Source organism: Setaria viridis, chromosome 3 (assembly GCF_005286985.2).
Source record: "Setaria viridis chromosome 3, Setaria_viridis_v4.0, whole genome shotgun sequence".
Taxonomy (NCBI): domain Eukaryota; kingdom Viridiplantae; phylum Streptophyta; class Magnoliopsida; order Poales; family Poaceae; genus Setaria; species Setaria viridis.
Genome location: NC_048265.2, coordinates 18,672,809 through 18,692,367, shown reverse-complemented (window position 1 = coordinate 18,692,367; position 19,559 = coordinate 18,672,809). Strand labels below are relative to the sequence as shown.

At 46.2% G+C, this 19,559-nt stretch overlaps 1 protein-coding gene across 1 annotated transcript; it reads left to right on the top strand.

The window, feature by feature from the left end:
• The first annotated feature begins 13,371 nt into the window (after window positions 1–13,371).
• LOC117849798 (F-box protein SKP2A) lies at window positions 13,372–17,898 on the top strand. The gene is made up of 5 exons (XM_034731491.2): window positions 13,372–13,528; window positions 14,531–14,823; window positions 15,930–16,278; window positions 16,358–16,499; window positions 17,284–17,898. Exons 2-5 carry the CDS (start codon window positions 14,564–14,566, stop codon window positions 17,640–17,642), a joined length of 1,110 nt encoding a protein of 369 aa, XP_034587382.1. The 5' UTR covers window positions 13,372–13,528; window positions 14,531–14,563; the 3' UTR covers window positions 17,643–17,898.
• The last annotated feature ends 1,661 nt before the right edge of the window (window positions 17,899–19,559 follow it).

The following is a 19,559-nucleotide window of genomic DNA, read 5'->3' as shown; positions in this document are numbered from 1 at the left end:
GCGCACTGGTTAGAGGCTATTCAGCGGCACCCAACATGGTCCAGTCGGCTCCACAGCCGATGCATATACAGATTATGCGGTACAACACCACGTTGCCCCTGGGTTATAGCGGTGCACCACCTTTCCAATCGCAAGTACCGCTTCACCCTACACCCGTCCCTTCCGTGCAACCACCGTTGATGACATCGGCGCAATGGGGAACGGCGAGTCTACCTGCTAATCTAGATCCATCCACTGGTTACGGGGTGCCTCCAGGAGTTCACGCCCCAAAATCTCTAGTACAGACATCATTTCCATCGGCCTCTCGGTCGATAGTCCTGCAATATCAACAAGCTACTCCGGAAATCGGCAGGGGGGCAGGCGTCCAAGATCCTCTCAGAACTGCGGCACCAATGGTATTATACGGCGAGGCAGCAGATGTGCTACGACATGCGGACCCCACTCGTCAGCAGCCGTCAGCTCCTCATCCGATAGCCCAGCCGCAAGATCTGCAGCACGCTCCAATCTTCCACCCAATCACGGTGCCGCAAGTCCAACAACATATGCTGATGGCTCAGCCGATTGCACATAAGCAGCACCAACAGTAGGTGGATTGGACCACGAGGATAGCTGATATAATACAAGATCAGTTTGGATTGAAGCCAAAAGTGCAGACCTACACATACAGGACGCCGTACCCACCCGCCTACGATCTGTTGCCGTCTCCTCATCGGTACAAGGTGCCCGACTTCACTAAGTTCTCGGGCCAAGATGACACGTCTACGGTGGAGCACGTCAATAGATTCATCATCCAATGCGGAGAAGCTGCTGCGCAAGATGCTCTGAGGGTACAGTTGTTCTCATCGTCCCTATCTAGATCAGCCTTTCAATGGTTTACTACACTGCCGCCCAACTCCATTGTCACTTTGGCCGATTTGGAAAAACAATTCCACAAGTACTTCTTTGCGGAGGTCCACGAGATGAAGCTTTCAGATCTAACTGGCCTCAAACAGAGAAGTGACGAGTAGGTGGCCAGCTATATACAGAGGCTTAGAGAGGTCAGGAACAAATGCTACAGTCTCATTTTGACTGATGGTTAGCTAGCTGATACCGCCTTTCAAGGGCTCCTACCGCACATCAAAGAAAAATATGCTTCCCAGGAGTTCGAGAGTCTGAGCCAGATAGTGCACCGTTTGTCCGGCCAGGACGCGCGCCCCTTTGATCAACGAAGAAACTTCCAGAAAAAGATGGCATACATGATGGGATCCGATTCATAAGAAGAAGCAGAGATCGGCTTGGTAGAATGGGTCAAAGGTATAAAACCAATCTCATGCCCATTTGGGAAAAAGGAACCGGAAACGTTCGGCTTCGGTACATCTAAGGCCGATAAAATCTTCGACTTACTGCTACAGGAAGGGCAGATCAAGCTCTCACCCTACCACACAATCTCATAGGCCGAACAACTTAAGAAGATGAAGTACTGCAAGTGGTACAATGCCACGTCTCACGACACCAATGAGTGCAAGGTCTTTCGTCAACAGATACAGTCGGCCTTTGAACAAGGGAGGCTTAAGTTCGAGGCCCCACAAAGCCAGCAAAGCTGATGAAGATTGACGAACATCCCTTCCCTGCCAACATGGTCGACACCGGCGGAAAGAATGCACTCCAAACCAAGGTGCTGACATAAGAATCGGATAGAAGGAGTGGGGCTGTAGACCCCAGAAATCAGGTCTCGGCCGGTGATGTTAAAGGAAAACGTCAAAAAGAAACGGAGGATGAGAACTTGGAGAGGCCCTGTCGGCCTATCACGTCTCGGGATCTACTCAACAAGTATCAAAGACAACGAGAAGACACAAGACGCAGAGAAGAAATGATGCGCCGGCACGAAGATCACTGGAGATGTCCATTTTTCATCCACTATTGGGAGAACAATCTCAGATTGCCATCGGCCGAAGACTGTCCTGAGTGCAATGGCCAATACCGTAGCAGCCGTCCGTTCAAGAGGTCATGCTCCGGAGATCGAGGGTAGGAACCGATCAGTAGAAACTAGCCCGAACGAGACGACATGCGCGTTTCAGTGCGTGATCGATTGGGGGGCAGAGTATACGAGTGTAATCGGCTGGGGGGCAGAGCTAGCGCGTATGATTGGCTGGGAGAAATAGCCGACGCAAGAGTCTCCGATGAAAATCCATTGGGCCGAGAGCGGGATTGGGAACGCACGAAGCCACCAGGTAAACCAGTGAACCCTAGATGGTGCCCGGATGATTTGACTAAATCCCAAAAGAGAAGGGTCCAGCGTTTGCGCCAATTGGAACAACAAGAAGAACAACAAAGGCAGGCGTTGGACACGAAAGGAGTCAAATCTCAAGTTTGGCACCCCAGAAGAAAAGCCGATGAAGAGACCGACGACCAGGGTTCGGCTGCCGATGTTAACATGGTGTTCATCTTACCAATGGAGTTCATGGCTCCCGCTGACCGTGATAACACAACAGAGGCAGAAGAGCGAATGGCACAGTTGGCGTTTGAGCCAATGACTACCACTTTTGAGAAACCCGAAGATGAAAAACGCCATCATCTCAAGGCATTGTTCCTCAAACGGCAAGTCGACGGCATACCCGTTGCCAAGCTGTTGGTAGACGGAGGCGCGGCAGTGAACATCATGCCATATGCCATGTTCTGGAAACTTGGCAAGGGTGAAGAAGACTTGATCAAGACAGACATGATGCTCAAGGACTTCGAAGGCAACATATCCCCATCCCGGGGGCACTCTGCGTCAACCTCACTATCGGTAGTAAGACCCTACCCACTACTTTCTTTGTCATTAATGGTAAAAGGTCCTATAATATGCTGCTTGGGCGAGACTGGATCCACGCGAACTGTTGCATCCCATTTATAATGCACCAATGCCTCGTCTAGTGAATCAACAACACAATTGAAGTGGTCACCGCCGATTCCTCCTATAGCGTTGTCGCAGCCGATGCGCAATAGTGGAGCTACGAAGACGTCAGATGCATATCTGGCAAGACTTGGGATACTGACTCCTTGAAAGTATCCAATTTCGATCTACAGCCGATCCAAGCAGTCGGCTCAGAAGAATCGTCTTGATGGATGAGTTCGTCCGAGAAGATGGAAAGCTTGGGCACGGATTTATGTCGGCTGATTCGTTAGATATGGTGGGTATTGGAGATGGTAGCAAGCCAAGGCCAACATATATTAGTGCTAAATTAAATCCAAAGTATAAGCGTGAGTTAGTAGATTTATTAAGGGAATTTAAAGATTGCTTTACTTGGGAGTATCATGAAATGCCTCGTCTAGACCGGTCCATTGTTGAACACCGGTTGCTCATAAAACCAGGGTATCGGCCACATCAGCAGCCCGCACGACGTTATAATCCAAAAATCTTACCTGATATAAAGGCCGAAATCACAAGATTGATCAAAGCAGGGTTCATTCGGCAATGTCGATATGTCGACTGGATTTCCAATATCGTTCTGGTGTATAAGAAAATTGGAAACTACGTGTTTGCATTGATTTCAATAATCTTAACCAAGCTACGCCGATGGACGAATACCCAATGCCGATGGCCGATGTTTTGATAGATACTGCCTCAGGACACAGGGTCATCAGCTTCATGGACGGTAACACCGGGTACAATCAAGTATTAATGGGAGAAGAAGACATCTCCAAAATGGCCTTCAGGTGTCCTGGTCATCTCGGTTTATTCGAATGGGTAGTTATGACTTTCAGCTTGAAAAATGCTGGAGCTACATATCAGAGGGCCATGAATTATATTTTCCACAAGCTTATCGGTGTTCTGGTAGAGATTTACATCGATGATGTCGTTGTCAAGTCAAAGGGGCATCGACAGCATTTGGCCAATTTACGCGAAGTGCTGGAATGCACAAGGAAGCATGGGTTGAAAATGAATCCGAACAAGTATGCTTTTGACGTTTTGGCTGGCCAATTTCTAGGTTTCATGGTCTACGAGCATGGCATCGAGATTAACCAGAAGATTATAACCATCATCAACAAAGTTATGGCCCCACAAGACAAGACTGAGCTGCAGTACTTAATCGGCAAGATCAACTTCATCCGGCGATTCATATCTAACTTATCCGGACGCATTCAAGCTTTCACCCCATTGTTGAAATTAAAACTCAACCAAGAATTTATTTGGGGTGAAGAACAACAGAGAGCGTTAGATGATATCAAACAGTATCTGGTGTCCCCTCCCATGCTGGTTCCTTCGCAGGCTGGTAAACCTTTCAGGTTGTATCTATCGGCCGATGAGCGAGCTATCAGTTCGGCGCTAGTCCAGGAGTTCAAAGGAAAAGAAAGGGTGATTTATCACATCAGCAGAAGGCTCTTGGATGCCGAAACCAGGTATTCTCCGATGGAAAGGTTTTGCCTTTGCCTATATTTTTCATGCACTAAACTCAGACACTACCTATTATCGGCGGAGTGTGTGGTCGTGTGTAAAGATGATGTCGTCAAGTACATGTTGTCACTGCCGATCTTGAAGGGGAGGATTGAAAAGTAGATTCTGGCCCTTTCGGAATTCGATCTGAGGTATGAATCGGACAAAGCGGTCAAAGGTCAAGTAATGGCCGACTTCGTAGCCCAGCACTATGGACCAGAGATTACTGTCGTCGAGCCAGCTCCGTGGACTTTATACTTTGATGGATCTTCATGTGGGGCTGGATCAGGAATCGGTATCATCCTCATATCGCGTCGGGGAGCAAGTTATAATTTGTCTCTGCCGATTGAGGCTTCCGCCACTAATAATCAAGCAGAGTATCGGGCTACTTTAAAGGGTATCCAACTATTGAGGGAGGTCAAGGCTGACGCGGTGGAGATATTTGGGGATTCCATACTTATCGTGGATCAGTTGACTTGAAAATGTGACTGCAAGGATGATATTCTAAGAATTTATTATGAAGAATGCCTCTAGTTATTGAAAGAGTTCAAGAACGTAGTTATTGAACATATTCCCAGAGATTACAATGAGGAAGCCAACAGACTTGCCAGCATGCTTCCAGTTACCGGCCGATTCAAGGCGCTTTGGCTCTGGAGCTTGCGACTGACGACTCGAGGAAAGAAATTGCCGAATATCTGAAAGATCCGTCCAAGAAAGTCGATCGGCAGATACGCTTCCAGGCTACAAAGTACGTATTACTTGAAGATGATTTGTTTTATCGGACGATGGATGGAGTGTTACTCAAATGCCTTGGAGTGGAGGAAGCGAAAACTTTGATGGGTGAAATTCATGAAGGTGTATGTGGGGCCCATCAATCGGCTTTCAAGATGAAGTGGATGATTAGAAAACAATGGGTATTACTGGCCGACAATACTTGAAGATTGTTTTAAATATTATAAAGGATGTCAAGATTGTTAGACATTCGACAACGTGCAACGAGCACCGGCCTTGGCTATGAAACCAATAATAAAGCCGTGGCCATTTAGAGGTTGGGGAATTGACCTTATCGGTCAGATCTATCTACCATCGAGCAAAGGGCATAAGTTTATATTGGTGGCTACTGACTATTTCACCAAATGGGTTGAGGCAGTTCCTTTAAAAGTCGTGACGTCGGCCAACATGATTGAATTTGTGTAGGAGCATATTGTTTATCAGTTTGGTATTCCTCAGACTATTACGACTGATCAGGGGTCGATGTTTACCTCAGGGGAGTTCAAGGAGTTCACTGCCGGTATGGGGATTAAGTTGTTAAATTCTTCTCCGTATTATGCTCAAGCCAATGGTCAGGCCGAAACGTACAACAAAGGGGTTATTAAACAAATTAAGAGGAAGATCGAAAAACAACCAAGACGGTGGCATACGACGCTGGGTGAGTCCTTGTGGGCCTATAGGATGGCTTGCCATGGTGCCACCAAGGTGTCCCCTTAGCAGTTAGTATACGGACATGAAGCAGTATTGCCTTGGGAGTTGAAGACTGGGTCTAGGCGTATGTCGCTTCAGGATCAGTTGTCAGCCGATGACTATTCCGTTCTCATGAAGGGAGGGTTAGAGGATTTGGAATTCAGCGGTTGAGGGCCTTGATTAGTATTGAGGAAAACAAGAAAAGAGTTGCCAGATAGTATGACAAGAAGGTTAAGGTCAAACAGTTTTTCCAAGGGGACTTGGTCTAGAAGTTGGTCCTGCTGATGGGATCTAAAGATCCAAAATATGGAAAGTGGTCGCCTACTTGGGAAGGGCTGTACCGGATTAGTCAATGTGCTCCAGGCAACGCGTACATATTGGAGACCTTCGAGGGAAAAGAATTTACAAGGGCTCTAAACATAAGATATTTGAAAAGATACTACCCCGGTATATGGGTAGACGCTTAGCCAATAATGTGGCATATCAGGTTCTCACAGCCGATGCCTATTGACTCGTGTTCATATAGCCGATGCAAAGGGCGTCGCCTTAAGGATGAAGGAGGCAAGAAAAAGTTCATATGACTAAGCCAATTATTATTCAGTACATTAACTGGATACATGGCCGACATGGTACAAGTCGCCCTTAGAATAAAAATGCCAACACACACATAAGTCACAATAACTCAACGGTGTTTCAGTTGGGCTTTACTCGTGTTGATCTCTCTCTAAAGCTGGTCTAGTTCGATCAGAAGGCGGGTGCTCTTCTTCTCCACTTCCACCATGTCATCTTCGAGGGCAATTTGACGGGGCAGTTGGTGACTCCATTCGGCTGGTTGCTGAGTTGGTCTTCTAGAAGCATTGGCTTCAATGTTGTCTATAATCTTTTTGATATGCACAGGAAGGTGATCCCTGAGTTCCCCTCGATGAGTTTGGATCAAATCTTTGTCTGCCTGGGTCAGCAGTTTGTCAGAGTGCATAATCTCGATGGCTTGTTCAAGACCGGGACTGAGCCGGTTTGGCTGAAAAGATAATAGATGATCAATCGACGAAAAAAATGGTCGAAGTGTAAAAGAGTTAACTTCATACCTGATTGACAGAAGAGGAGGAAGCCATTTGAGTTGCCTGGTCAGAGACTTGGAAGTGTCTATAGGGGGCGAGTTTGGTGGGTGCTATGCGAATGCCTCTAGAAAGGATGCGAAGAACTCGTATTTATAGAACAAAAGGACGATGGGCAACGGTTGGTAAAAGAAGGCATTTAAAGCAAGTAACCGTTGGGCCAAAAGGCTACAAAAAAACTATTCATATTCACATTCAAGATAGAAGCGTTGGAAGTGTCAATGCTATACAAGATATTCAAAGGCCATTTAAGTTCAGTACAACTATCCGAGGATGGTGTCTATGGCCTCGATTGCCTGCAGGCGAACCTGATCTGCTGCATCCAATACTCGCCGATTGTCATCGGCCGACCCTGGGATTTTTGGCATATTAAGATGAAGTCGGATGGCCTCATGAACAAGGGTCTGCCTTTCTTGTTTCAAATCGACGATGACGGTCGGGAGGTCTTCAAGCTTCTTTGCGCCGTTTAAGCCGGTCTATTGCGCTGATGATGCTCGGACGAGAGGTCTCAAGGACGCTGATCTGCTGGTGTACCTCTTGTGCACGGTGCTTGTAAGATTTTTCTCCTTGGCGTGCCTTCTCCAGTTTAGCACGATCGGCCATACGTCGCAAAGCTCTAAACACTAGAATCTGCATGGATTCAATATATGCCCGCCGGCACGAGAACCTCTTCCGCGTCTTCTAGGACTTGGCCTTTGATTTCGTTGAATATTAGTTGTATCGGCTCGGCATCCTCTACCAATCGACCGACGTTGTCCTAGAGAAGGGCTCACATGCTTTGGAGCTTGGCGCGGATTTCTTCTGGTATTGAGCCCAATGTTATCTGGCGTGATGCGACTTCCTCATCGTCGGAGACCGCAACCGTGAAGGAGAATAGGCTGTTGTTAGGCGTATCTTGTTCCTATAAGGAATGGAAAAAGTGTTTTAGCCGATAGAAGCAAGAAATCAGCTAGTGGAGATAGGAGTCCCTTACCTCTTTAAAATGAATCTCCTTCGCCTGAGTTGGCAGAATTGCTGCTCCCATCTCGGGAATCGATGACGGTAGTTCACCAGAGGAAGAAGATTCAACAATTATCGGCTCTCTGGTAATAGCTGGTAAAGTGCTTGGGCCAGCCTCCTAAAAAGTGTAAGGGGAAGTACTTGTGAGTATAAAAGAATATTAGATCTAAATGTGGGTCTAGGTCTTCCTACCTCTGGAAAGCGCACAACCAATGGTGGCTCAAAGGGGACAACCGATGTGTCTGTAGCATCCTATGCCAAGAATCAGTCGATTTTAGTTGAAAAAATTAGGAAGACTAAGTGAAAAGCATGTTTCTTACCTCAATTGGAAGGTTTGCTGGTGGTACAGCTTATGCTCGAGGGTCGGCTGAGTGAGGAGCAGTTTGCTCCGGAATAAGTTGTGCAGCCTGATAAGAGGTGAATTTAGTGTTGGCAATACACTTGGAGAAGTCAAAGCAGAAAGATTACATGTATAACCTCCACCAGAAGAGATGCAACCGCCGACCCAGCTTATGATGCCACCTAGGGGTCGATGTCCTGGATCGTCAGCAGGGTGTCTGTTTCGACTGGTGCGGCTGAGGGTTCGGCTGATGTCATGGCCGATTGGTCGGCTGGCTGAGTTATTGCCGATTCGGTGTGGGCTCGTACCCTGTGGCTCGTTTTCTTTGTAGTGGACATCTTGAGCTTGTGCTTCAATCGGCCGGCGGCTATATCTTCCATTGATAGGGCATGATAGCCGATAAGAGGGTACGGCGTGTACAGATGATGGGTCTCTATCGGCTTGCCACTCCGATTGTGCGTTGGGGGCACGTGGCTACCAGCCTACGCAGGGAAGAGAGGATAGTAATGAGAGCTCTGTGGCATAAAAGAATGAAAGCAAGGAATTGGCCAAGAAAGTATTGTTACCTCTGCGTTTGGATCGGCGTGAGTAGGATCCAGTTGATTGCAATACACCGCAAGAGCCGCATAGAAATGTGTTGTTTCCACTCGGCCCACCATAATTTGAATTGCTGAGTAGAGAAGGATGCTACTAGCCAAGTGCTCAGGTCAATAGTGTTGGAGTCCGGTATCAGATTACATAATCTGTTATATTCAAATCCTCTTGAGACCGACTCTCGGAATTTCACCCGGCTGATGAAGTAAATTCCGATGGGCATTTGTCCTAGGCCGAGTTGCTGGGCTGCTACCGATAGGTTGTAGAATTTGTACGTCGGAGAGTTTTTCCCAGAGAAGAAGTTTGCTGGCAAGATTCTAGGTTTGATCAAAATGTCCATAGTCCCATCGTCAAAAGAGTTGGTACTCGAGTCGAAGCAATCAGGATTTTCAAAAGTTGGACTTTCTCTCTGGTATGGATACCAACTCGTTGTTTCTTCACTGAAGCCATTATAAAAGCATCTGAAGTACTCGGCTGTTCTTAAGGGAGTAAGCTTACTGCCTGGAAAAGATGATACAGCTTCTCCGAAAGAGGTGCAACGGTGCCTTGCCGATGGGTCAGTTTGTGATTCAACGTTGGGGAAGGTCTTGATTTTGATCTATTCTCTGGAGATTTTGCTCATATATAAATTGAGCCAGAGGTTGATAAACCACTAGGGAACACCAGGGTTCCCGATGGGCTCCCCAGATGATAGCTTCACGGCAATTTGATGCATCATATAGTAAACTGACCCCAGCAAGTGTTTTCCCAAAGGGACAGTGGCGCTTCTTGCTATAGCTTCAGCTAAGGCTTGCGTGTTGGAGGTAGGGCCAGCCGATTTACCACAGAAAAGGTGTTTTTCTAGCCACATCATCAATAAGGCTGTGTGCTCTCTTTCGTGATGGGCCCGATCTTTATGTTCTTCTCAATGAAACCTTTCCATTCGCTGATGGCTTTTGTTTCTAGCCGGTGAGTCGGTTTGATTAAAAGATCAAAAGGCGTATCAGCAGAGAAGATATTGACGCTGGTCAACATTAGAACGTCGGCCAAAGTGGGAGTCATCAGTCCGTGGCCAAAAAGAAATGCATTGAGGCGTCGGACCAGAAATAAGACGCCGAAATGAGTAGAGAGTCATTCCTTTCCATATGAGACAAGGACAAATTTATGCAGTCGCTAATTTTTCCCTCATCCCAAAAGACTCTCTTGGAGTTCGACATCCTGAAGAACCACTCTCTCCAGCCGGGAGTTTCATTCGGCCAAGACCTGAAGGTGCCTGTCCAATTGTCCAAATCCCTGGTTGATTGTTTAAATGGGATCCTATGAGTTTCCAGGTTAATCAAATTGGTTGGATCAGGATCTCCCATAGGGCCAAGTCCGATGAGTCCAAGGGTATCAGCTATGGGGATGGTGATTCCTTGCCTGAGTTCCTGAGAAAATATGAAAAAAATTAAGAACAGATCTGAGAATCGTGGAAAGGTAAAAGAAAAGGGGGGATCAGAAGATCTACCTCCGGGACGAAGGCCATGGTGGCTGTAGGGACTACCATTGAGATTTAGAAGACTGGCGCGGTTGATGAAGAATGGGAGGAAGTCACCGGAGTGCACTAGAATGCACCTGGAGGAGGAACAAGCAGGGGCGCTGGAGTGTGTTGGGAGATGATTCGCTAGAAGGGAAACTTTTTCGCCCAAAGAAGAAGAAGCGGCGGAAGAGATGAGTATTTAAAGGATGGTTCAAGAGAGGGGTAAATGCAGAATTTTTACCGCGCCGTTCGCGCAAATTTCGAAAAGAGCGGTTCCCCGCGGGCGCTCTATTCGAAAAAATGCAATCATTAAAGAGAAGATTTCGGAGCGAAAAGGGTTTTGCCGCATGTATTGTTGCGCTTTCTCCGGAGGAAGGAATCAAAGTTGAGAAAATTTTGGAGCAAAAGATATGTTTCACTCCGAAACTGGGGGCATGTGTTGACGCCGGTTTTTGACACGTGTTATGGTTGGCGTCAAGGAGAGAAAAGTGGCCGATGCGAATAAGCAAGAAGCTGTGGCTGGGGGAATCGACCGATAAGAGTTACAGTGTTTCGGCCGATTAGTCGAGGGAGTCGATGAAGACTGGCCGATTGGAAGCTAGAGCAGCTTGGCTGATGTGGGCCTAAGATGGGCCAAGGCGGTGACCAGATGAAGACGAGGATTGGCCCATAGAAAAGTTGAATAGTGTTCAACTCCGATGCAAGTTATATCCGTGTGTAAATATTTGTTATTTTGAATTAGAGATAAAAGCATAGTCGGTTGGGAAATCAGTTGTAGCAGGGTATAAATAGGTGCCTCGCAAGGCTTGTAAAACAACACAACAATCCTCAATAAAAATCTACTTTTTCACGTAAACTTTACTTTGAAGTCGGCGACTTTGCCAAATCCTTTTTCTATTCACGAGTTTGTGCGAGTTGGCAGGACTGCATCAACACGATCTCCGGCCAATTTACAAGTTCCGCATATTGAGTAACATCTAAGATTTAACTTCGGGCGCATCGCTGTTGTTTCGTTTAAATTTATTCACCAGTTAGTAACTAGAATTATAGGTTTTACCTATTATTTTAGTTTTTATCAGCAGTTATCCAGCTTGAGACATGAACTGTCGGCTATATCAATATTTTACAGCCGATTAGATCTGTTACAACTGTTGTTTCTGTAGCATTGTTTAGGTCACTCTAGTAGTTTCTTTTACAATTGTTACGTGATCATCGGCTGTCTCATAGCCGGTCATCTTTATACTAATTCAGCCGATTCGCTGATATATCCTTTGAAATAGATCGGAACTTCAGCCGATCGAACCTTTGGAATTTAATACTTTTCTTTCCTTATCAATCAACAGGTCAGATTGACTGGCACGCCGCGCAAACCGAACTAGGATGATAACTCGAATAGGATCTAAGCAGATTCTTCGGGTCGTGTGTCCGACGTAGAGGCCGGATTCATCGTCCGATTTTTGGCGTCAACACTATCGTCTTGCTATCTAGTTTACTTTAATTAGCTTTAGATCGTATCATCACAGACAATAGATCACTTAATAGCCTGTTGCATCTTAATCTTGGTTACCCCTCGAGTGCTGTTGGAATCGAGTTCGAATCGTTCGATCTCTTGCTAGATGTTGTAGAATCACAGTTATCCTGCCTTGATTCAACTTGCATCGGCTGATATTTATTTAATCTATCATCTTGCTATCTAGTTTGCTTTCATTAGCTTTAGATCGTATCATCACAAATGATAGATCGCTTAATAGCCAGTTGCATCTTAATCTTGGTTACCCCTCGAGTGTTGTTGGAATCGAGTTCCATTGTGATTAGATTCATCGGCTGGCGGGGTTTAGATTGACGTCCCGCTGAGTGTTTCTAGGCTGCAACTACCGAGTGCATCGCTGTGGTTTCACCTAGAAATATTAGTAGTGACGTTACTGCAAATCTCATCGGCTTGTGGCTCTAGAGCTCAACAACGCTTCATTTCCAATTGGCTTTCTAGCCGATGGTTTCTATGCTTCATTATCACCAACTATGTTGAATCGGCTGGATAACTGATGAACCATTCACGCTCATTAGGATACTGGAATCGGCTTCATAGCCGATAATTTATTCATCATGCATTATTCTGCTACACTATCATAACGGTTGGTGCCAGGATCACATCGGCCTGATCGGCCGGTTGCCTCGAACTTCAGAAGGATTATCTTCGCCTTATCAGTTGAATGGTCAAACTGACTGACACGCCCGCGTATACCACGCGCGTCGCACCGGAGTGAAGCAAATCTCCCAGACCTTTCGTGTGTTAGTACGTGAATGTCACCGTTCGATTTTCGCGTCAACACATTTTTTCTTGCTGGTTACTGCACCAAGTTTTGGTGTCCACACTTACATAGCCTACAGTTTCACAGCTGCTGTAATCAAATGGTCTTCTACTTTTCCCACGTATACTTTCTCACAGCTGTTTTTCTACAGCTCACAGCTTATAGTAGCTTTTCAAAAACCACATCTGAACCAAACTCATCCATGATTAAACAGATCCTCCTATATCCATCCAGGTGACAGCAGCAGCAGGCTGACTGGGAGGCGGGGAGCCACCGGCGTCGCGTCGAGCGGGCGAGGATGAGATGGATGGGAGGAGGGTGCCCCTCCCTATTGTGGCTACGATTGCTCGTTACGTGCCACGCCCACACGCTGCGTGAACACGCGCCGAGCATCGCCCGTTCTGGCCTCTTCCCGAGCGATTCCACGGGATTTGGGGAAAAAAGAACGGAACCCCTCCTCCCGTGCTGCCGGCCGACGGCGCGGCCGGCGCGCTGCGGATAATGCTAATCTAATCAAGACGAGCCGAGGCTTCGCGAATCGCGATGAACCCCGTCGTCCTGATCCGACCCAGCACAGCAGCGTCCCGCGCGAGGAGAAGGGCCCCCAACCCAGCCGAACCCGAGCGTGCACCACGGGAACTGCACCCGCTCCCGTGCGCCCCGCGTCCTCGATCAAACGTCCGTTCCCCACCTCTCGGGTGATCGGGTCAGGTCAGCGGGCGCCGGGCGGCGGCCACAGGCGTCGCTCTTTAAATAGCCCCGGCAGGCCTCGCCGGCTCTTCAGTTCAGCCTCGGCTGGACATCGACTTGGGCAAGGTGAGTTCGCCTCTCTCTCTCTCTCTCTCTCTCTCTCTCTCTCTCTCTCTCTCTCTCTCTCTCCATTTGGGGATCTTTTCCCGTTGCCAATCCCCTCGCGATTCTAGCATTCCGGCGCGCCGGGATTGAATCCCTCGGCCTCGGGGGGATCAATCATCCGCTGCGAGCACGAAGGTCGTGGTCGTAGCTAGTGCTGGGGGTGGGGGCCTGCTTCGTTCTAGAACGCGGCGCTTCACCGCCCCGATTGCTCCTGGGTGTCGGCTTCCTCCCGGATCGTTTGCCCAAATTCCTGGCTTTTCCCGACGGCCTCGCGTGGGTCGGTTCCCCGGGCCCTCGATTCCTGCAGATTTTTTTTTTCTAGTTGTGATTTGGCGTTGGAAGTGGCGCTCGCATACTTTGTTGTTGTTTTGGGCGTCCGGAAATACGAGGGGAATGGGGAACCCTGAGAACGCTCCCCATGTTCCCCTCGCCCTGTGCTTTCCGCTCTCGCGCGTTTTATAGCCTTCCTGTTCCTGGGAGATCAAATGTGTTTGACGTAGTTGTATGTAAGTTCGGCTGCCAATTGCCGATACACTAGTGTTCGACGCATTCTCGGTCTCAGGTTGCTTCTCTGTTGTAACCCCAGGTTATTTTCTCTGCCATGAAAACAATCTTGACCTGGACTATTTTGTGAAGCCCTCATGTGGCTGTTCAGATCAATTTTGGTCTGAACAGTTAGTATTTCGTGTTCGTAAGAAGGCGTGCCTTACATATCCAAAGTGCCTAGCCCTGGTCGTGTGATTTTTCGTTCCACCTGTTGTCTTCTCAACTGTATTTTTTACTAGATTCTAGTTTTGTTATGCTTCTTACTCTACAAAAAGTGCCACGCCTGTCCAATTCACATAAGACCTTCCAGATTTATCGGTCGCTTTTAATTGGAGCTATCATTCCCTTCCTTAGTTGGTGCGCTCGGTTTGATGCTCCGAAATCTGACATCTTATGTTATTTTGCTTGTAATTGCAGGAATAGCTTGGTGCTCTAAATATAAACTTAAAAATGGTCAGCGGGAGGCCTGTGAGCGGTGAATTGGATGCGTGGTTCGAGAGCCTCATGGTATCCTCAGGCAGCCAGAGGGGGCACGCTGAAAGTGGTGGCCCATTGCCGACATTATCAGGATGGAAGGACCTTCCAGTGGAGCTACTGTTGAGGATATTATCAACTATTGGAGATGATAGGATGGTCATCGTGGCATCTGGTGTTTGCACAGGCTGGCGTGATGCCCTGGGATGGGGGGTCACTAGGCTTTCCCTCTCATGGTGAGTAAGTTTCTATCCTGGGGTTCGAAATTTCGATCAGTGTCATATTTGCACTGTTAGTCAATTTTGGACAGTGAATTGAATTTGCCCTGATGATTGAAAAGATTGTGCACTGGTTGTTGGATTTCAAAATGTTAAATATGATTTTGCAATGTTCCTACTAAATGTTTCCAAGTATGTTGAACTTGGGTTTCATGTAGATCATGTTGCTATTATCCAATCATGTCTTCTGTAATTGAAAATCAACTAACTAGGTATGCTAAACTTATCCATCCTGCACTGTTGATCTCATCCTTCCTACAATGTGTTTCAACCAATTAGCCAAGTTAGTATTGTGTTTCAGGGGAACATGTTAATAAATTTAGTTAGTTTATTTTCTATGTCATATTGTACATTGCTCTTACCAGTTAGCATTAAAGCGTAAACATCCCACCTTATCCTTGGATTTTTTAAAAATATTTAAATTTTATTTCTGAAAGCAACCTGAACATTTTCAATTCTGTTATACAAGTCAACAATGGGCTCCTCTGATATTGCTTTAGGTGTGTGCAACTTGCCAGCTTGTATGCTATGGATATTATGCTTGTCTCATAAGAAACTTTGATACGCCACTACTATTGATTGACTTTCCTTTGGTTTCCTACAAACAAAGCCTTCCAGTCTATGGTTTATTTGACTTGCCAATCGACAAAGTTGGATCTAAAAGATATGTGATGAGTGGATTCTAATATCATAGTTTTCTTTTAGCTCTCAGAAAAGATACAGTCGAACCATATTACTCACAAAAAAATTAGTTGTCTTTAAGCAAAAATGCTGATCCATTACTGAACTGGAGGCTCAAGGCAATGGGGGTGGAATCATGTGTACACTAACACTTCAGTCATACAACATCATCTTCTACTGCTGGATGATTTTTTGTGTTAACACTACTTTCATCTCTTGTTTGCATTCAAGTTGCTTTGTCAACCATCTCTCAAGATGCCATTTTCTTTTCCTGCTTTCTCCAAACAGCCAAAACCCCTGTGCTTTTGTGCCGAATTATAGTTTGTGGTATACATAGCTTTTAAATGATGCATTGGCTGACCTGAAAATTGTATCGCTTGCAGGTGCAAGCTGAACATGAATAATTTAATGATATCTCTTGCTCCCAAGTTTACAAAGTTGCAAGTTCTCACTCTTCGGCAAAACAAACCTCAGCTTGAAGACAGTGCAGTAGAGGCTGTTGCCAACTACTGTCATGATCTCCGAGAGTTAGACCTCAGCAGAAGCTTCAGGCTTAGTGACCGCTCCTTGTATGCATTGGCCCATGGATGCCCGTGGCTTACAAGATTGAACATTAGTGGATGTTCCAATTTCAGTGATACTGCCTTGACTTACCTTACTTGTCGCTGTAAAAACCTGAAGTGCTTGAATTTGTGTGGATGTGTGAAGGCTGCTAGTGATAGGGCTTTGCAGGTACCTTTTGTTATCTCAATAGTTACTAACCATGCTTTCTAGTATGAATGTCTACTTAATTTCTATAAATTTGATGCAGGCCATTGCTCAGAACTGTGGGCAGCTGCAATCTCTGAACTTAGGCTGGTGCGACGATGTTACAGATAAGGGAGTGACCAGCTTAGCGTCAGGGTGTCCCGATCTCAGAGCTGTAGACTTGTGTGGTTGCATTCTTATAACAGGTATTTGATCAGATTCTTTAGTAACTTAGTTCTCTTTGGTGGTTGACAAATGTGGACAAAGGTTTCTGTATCTTCTTTCCTTGGTGGATAAACGGGCAGTAGCCTTGCCATCAGCCATCTCTGCAAGGTGTTCTGTAATTTAGAAGCCTTGTTCAAAGCACAGCCTACCTTATACTTATTTTAAAAAAACTTAGCCTAACTTATACTCGGTATATTAGAACACAGAAGTTGTTTTGAACTTGGAAGCTTACTTTGTCTTGATGGTAGGAGCACAGTTTGTGGAGTAACCGCACTGATGTGTAGATGGGGCTGAAACGCAGCACATCCTATCTTGAAAATTTTGTTTGTTACATCAGCTGTTTGTAGAAACACATCACATTTTGTTTGGAACGCAGTGCTCTATTAAGACTGTTTCACTATCAATCCAATCTATATTCCCAACACATCCTTTCTGAATAATCAGTCATGACTCCTGAGATACAATTTTAGCTAGCATAATCTGGTGGGGCTCTGTGCATGGGCCGCGCGCACACGCTCGTTGCACCTGCACCTGCACATGTGCAAATATCATAGAGTGAGCATATTCATGTCAGCATGCTTTCTTAGTCTCTGGGATAAATAGACATTTTAGTTTTGGAATTTGGATATGGAAGTGTTGTTTCTAGTGCAGTTTTGGAATTTCAGAAGCTTAGGATAAGTACTAACTACTATACAGGCCTGTTCTCATAGCTTCTAGTGAGCCTTGATCATTGTAATATTAATCTTTTTCGACTCTTCATTGCAGATGAGAGTGTGGTTGCTCTTGCCAACGGATGTCCACACCTGCGATCTTTAGGTCTTTACTTCTGCCAGAATATCACGGACCGTGCAATGTACTCCCTCGCAAACAGCTGCATGAAGAGCAAGCGCAGGAGGTGGGACGCCGTGAAAGACGGGCTCGCGAACCTCAACATTAGCCAGTGCACAGCCCTGACGCCCCCAGCGGTGCAGGCGGTCTGCGACTCCTTCCCAGCACTCCACACCTGCCCGGAGAGGCACTCCCTCATCATCAGCGGCTGCCTCAGCCTCACTTCGGTCCACTGCGCCTGCGCCCTGCACCCTCACCGCGCAGGGCGAGCCCTGATGCTTAACCATGCGTACTGATCATGTTGTGGCTTTGCGCGCATGGTTCTCATGAACAACCGGTGTTTGCCTGGTGGTGGTTCCGTGCTCCCCGCCTAGAGGAAGTTTTCTCTGTACATAAACTATGGAATTTGGTGTAATAAGAGACTGCTATGGTAGGACTGTGTGAGATAATCTTGGAGTGGGGATTATGGAGAGTTGCGTGTACTCCAATGCCACCCAGGACAATGACTAGAAATGTTGTGGTATCTAGTGCATTTCTGTTGGTTCTTGTGTATCGATTTCATGGACTCTGTAGAGTTGGAGGCAGATTGGTTGGAGGTTGACGGCAAAGGTGTGGCATTGCAGGAAGATTTTCCAAAGGGAAAATTAATAGGGGAATTGAACTGTTACCTCCCTGTTGGCTAAAGGGGGTGTTTGGTTACAGGGATTATAGGGATTATAGTTTAGTCCATAAGGCTAATCTCAGTGGGAGTTTCATAGAGGTTTCATGCACATTAAATACGGTGACACATCAGCATATGTGATGACATGGCATGGTAGTTATGAAGTTAGAGAGGGAAGGAGTTTCATCAGGATGAAACTGTATATACACTGTTTCCAAGACTATGAAACCTATTGAAACTTACATTGGGGGCTATAGAGTTTCATTTCATCTAACCATATCCAATCACATACCTCACAATTAAATGTTATGGGCATCCTATGAAATCGTGAAATGAAACTGTGCACTGGGACTTCCTGTTTCATTTATGAGAATACACCTCATAAGATAATGTGGCATTCTTGGAAACGGTACAATGAAACCTTGCACTGGGACTAGCCTAACACATCGAATGTTTAGATACTAGTTCTGGACATTGAATGTTTATATACTAATTAGGAGTATTAAATATAGGCTAATTACAAAATTAATTATATAAATGAAGGTCGAATCAAATGTGATGCTACAGTAAATATGTGCTAATTATGAATTAATTACTTAATAGATTCATTTTGTGAATTAGCCATCGCAATTAGTTAGCCATTGCAATTAGTTTTATAATTAGTTCATATTTAGTACTTCTAATTGGTATCTAAATATCTAATGTCACTCGAATTAAAAATTAGTCAGTGGATCCAAACATCCTCTAAAGAGGTCCCGTGGATTTACTCCTCGCAGGTCCTGTGTTTGAATACTCTGTCGACCAAATCCAGTTTTCTTCTTCTTTCTTGAGCTGGAAAGCAAATTCAGTTTCCTAGGTGTGAGCTGTAGAACCAACATGGATGGATCCTCCGATGTTGATGATTCTAGGATTTGTCTGGAAGGGCTCCACTCTCGACTCCTTCGGCAGCGGGAGCTGAAGTCCTGCCAAACAATGAGACGGTGAATGGCTCTGGCGAAGGAGCTCTGCAAATCCCACTGTCTAAAGCAATTCAACACCGTGGGAGTTCAAAAAAGTGGCTCCCCACGGCGCGCGGGGGGAGGGGGCGAAGGAGCCTTACCGACGGCACCGTGGAGATCTGGATGGGCCCGACTGGCGGTGCTGGAGGGTGACGGCATCGGGGAGAGCTGGTCGGGGAGGGGGGGGAGGAGGAGGGCGAGGTAGCACGGGGCGGAGGAGCCGGGGGATGGAGCGATTTTATAGGGGGAGGGAAGAAAAATAAAAGAGGAAGGAAAAGGAAGAAAAAGAAGAAGAAAAATATAGGAAGAAAAGAGGGGAAAAAAGAAAGAAAAAACTAAGAGTAGTATGAACATTTCACACTTTTATCCAACAGTTATTTTGCTAAATATTTTTTCAATCAGACAAGCTAGAGCTTAAAAAAAATCCGCTCCGTCGGATAAGGCACGGCCGAAACTATTCCAGCCACCCTTAGAAATTCGATATGGAACAGAAGCGCTTCCCGAAATGGCCAAATCCCAAGGACTTGCTTCTGTTTCGAACATCCTTCGCTGCT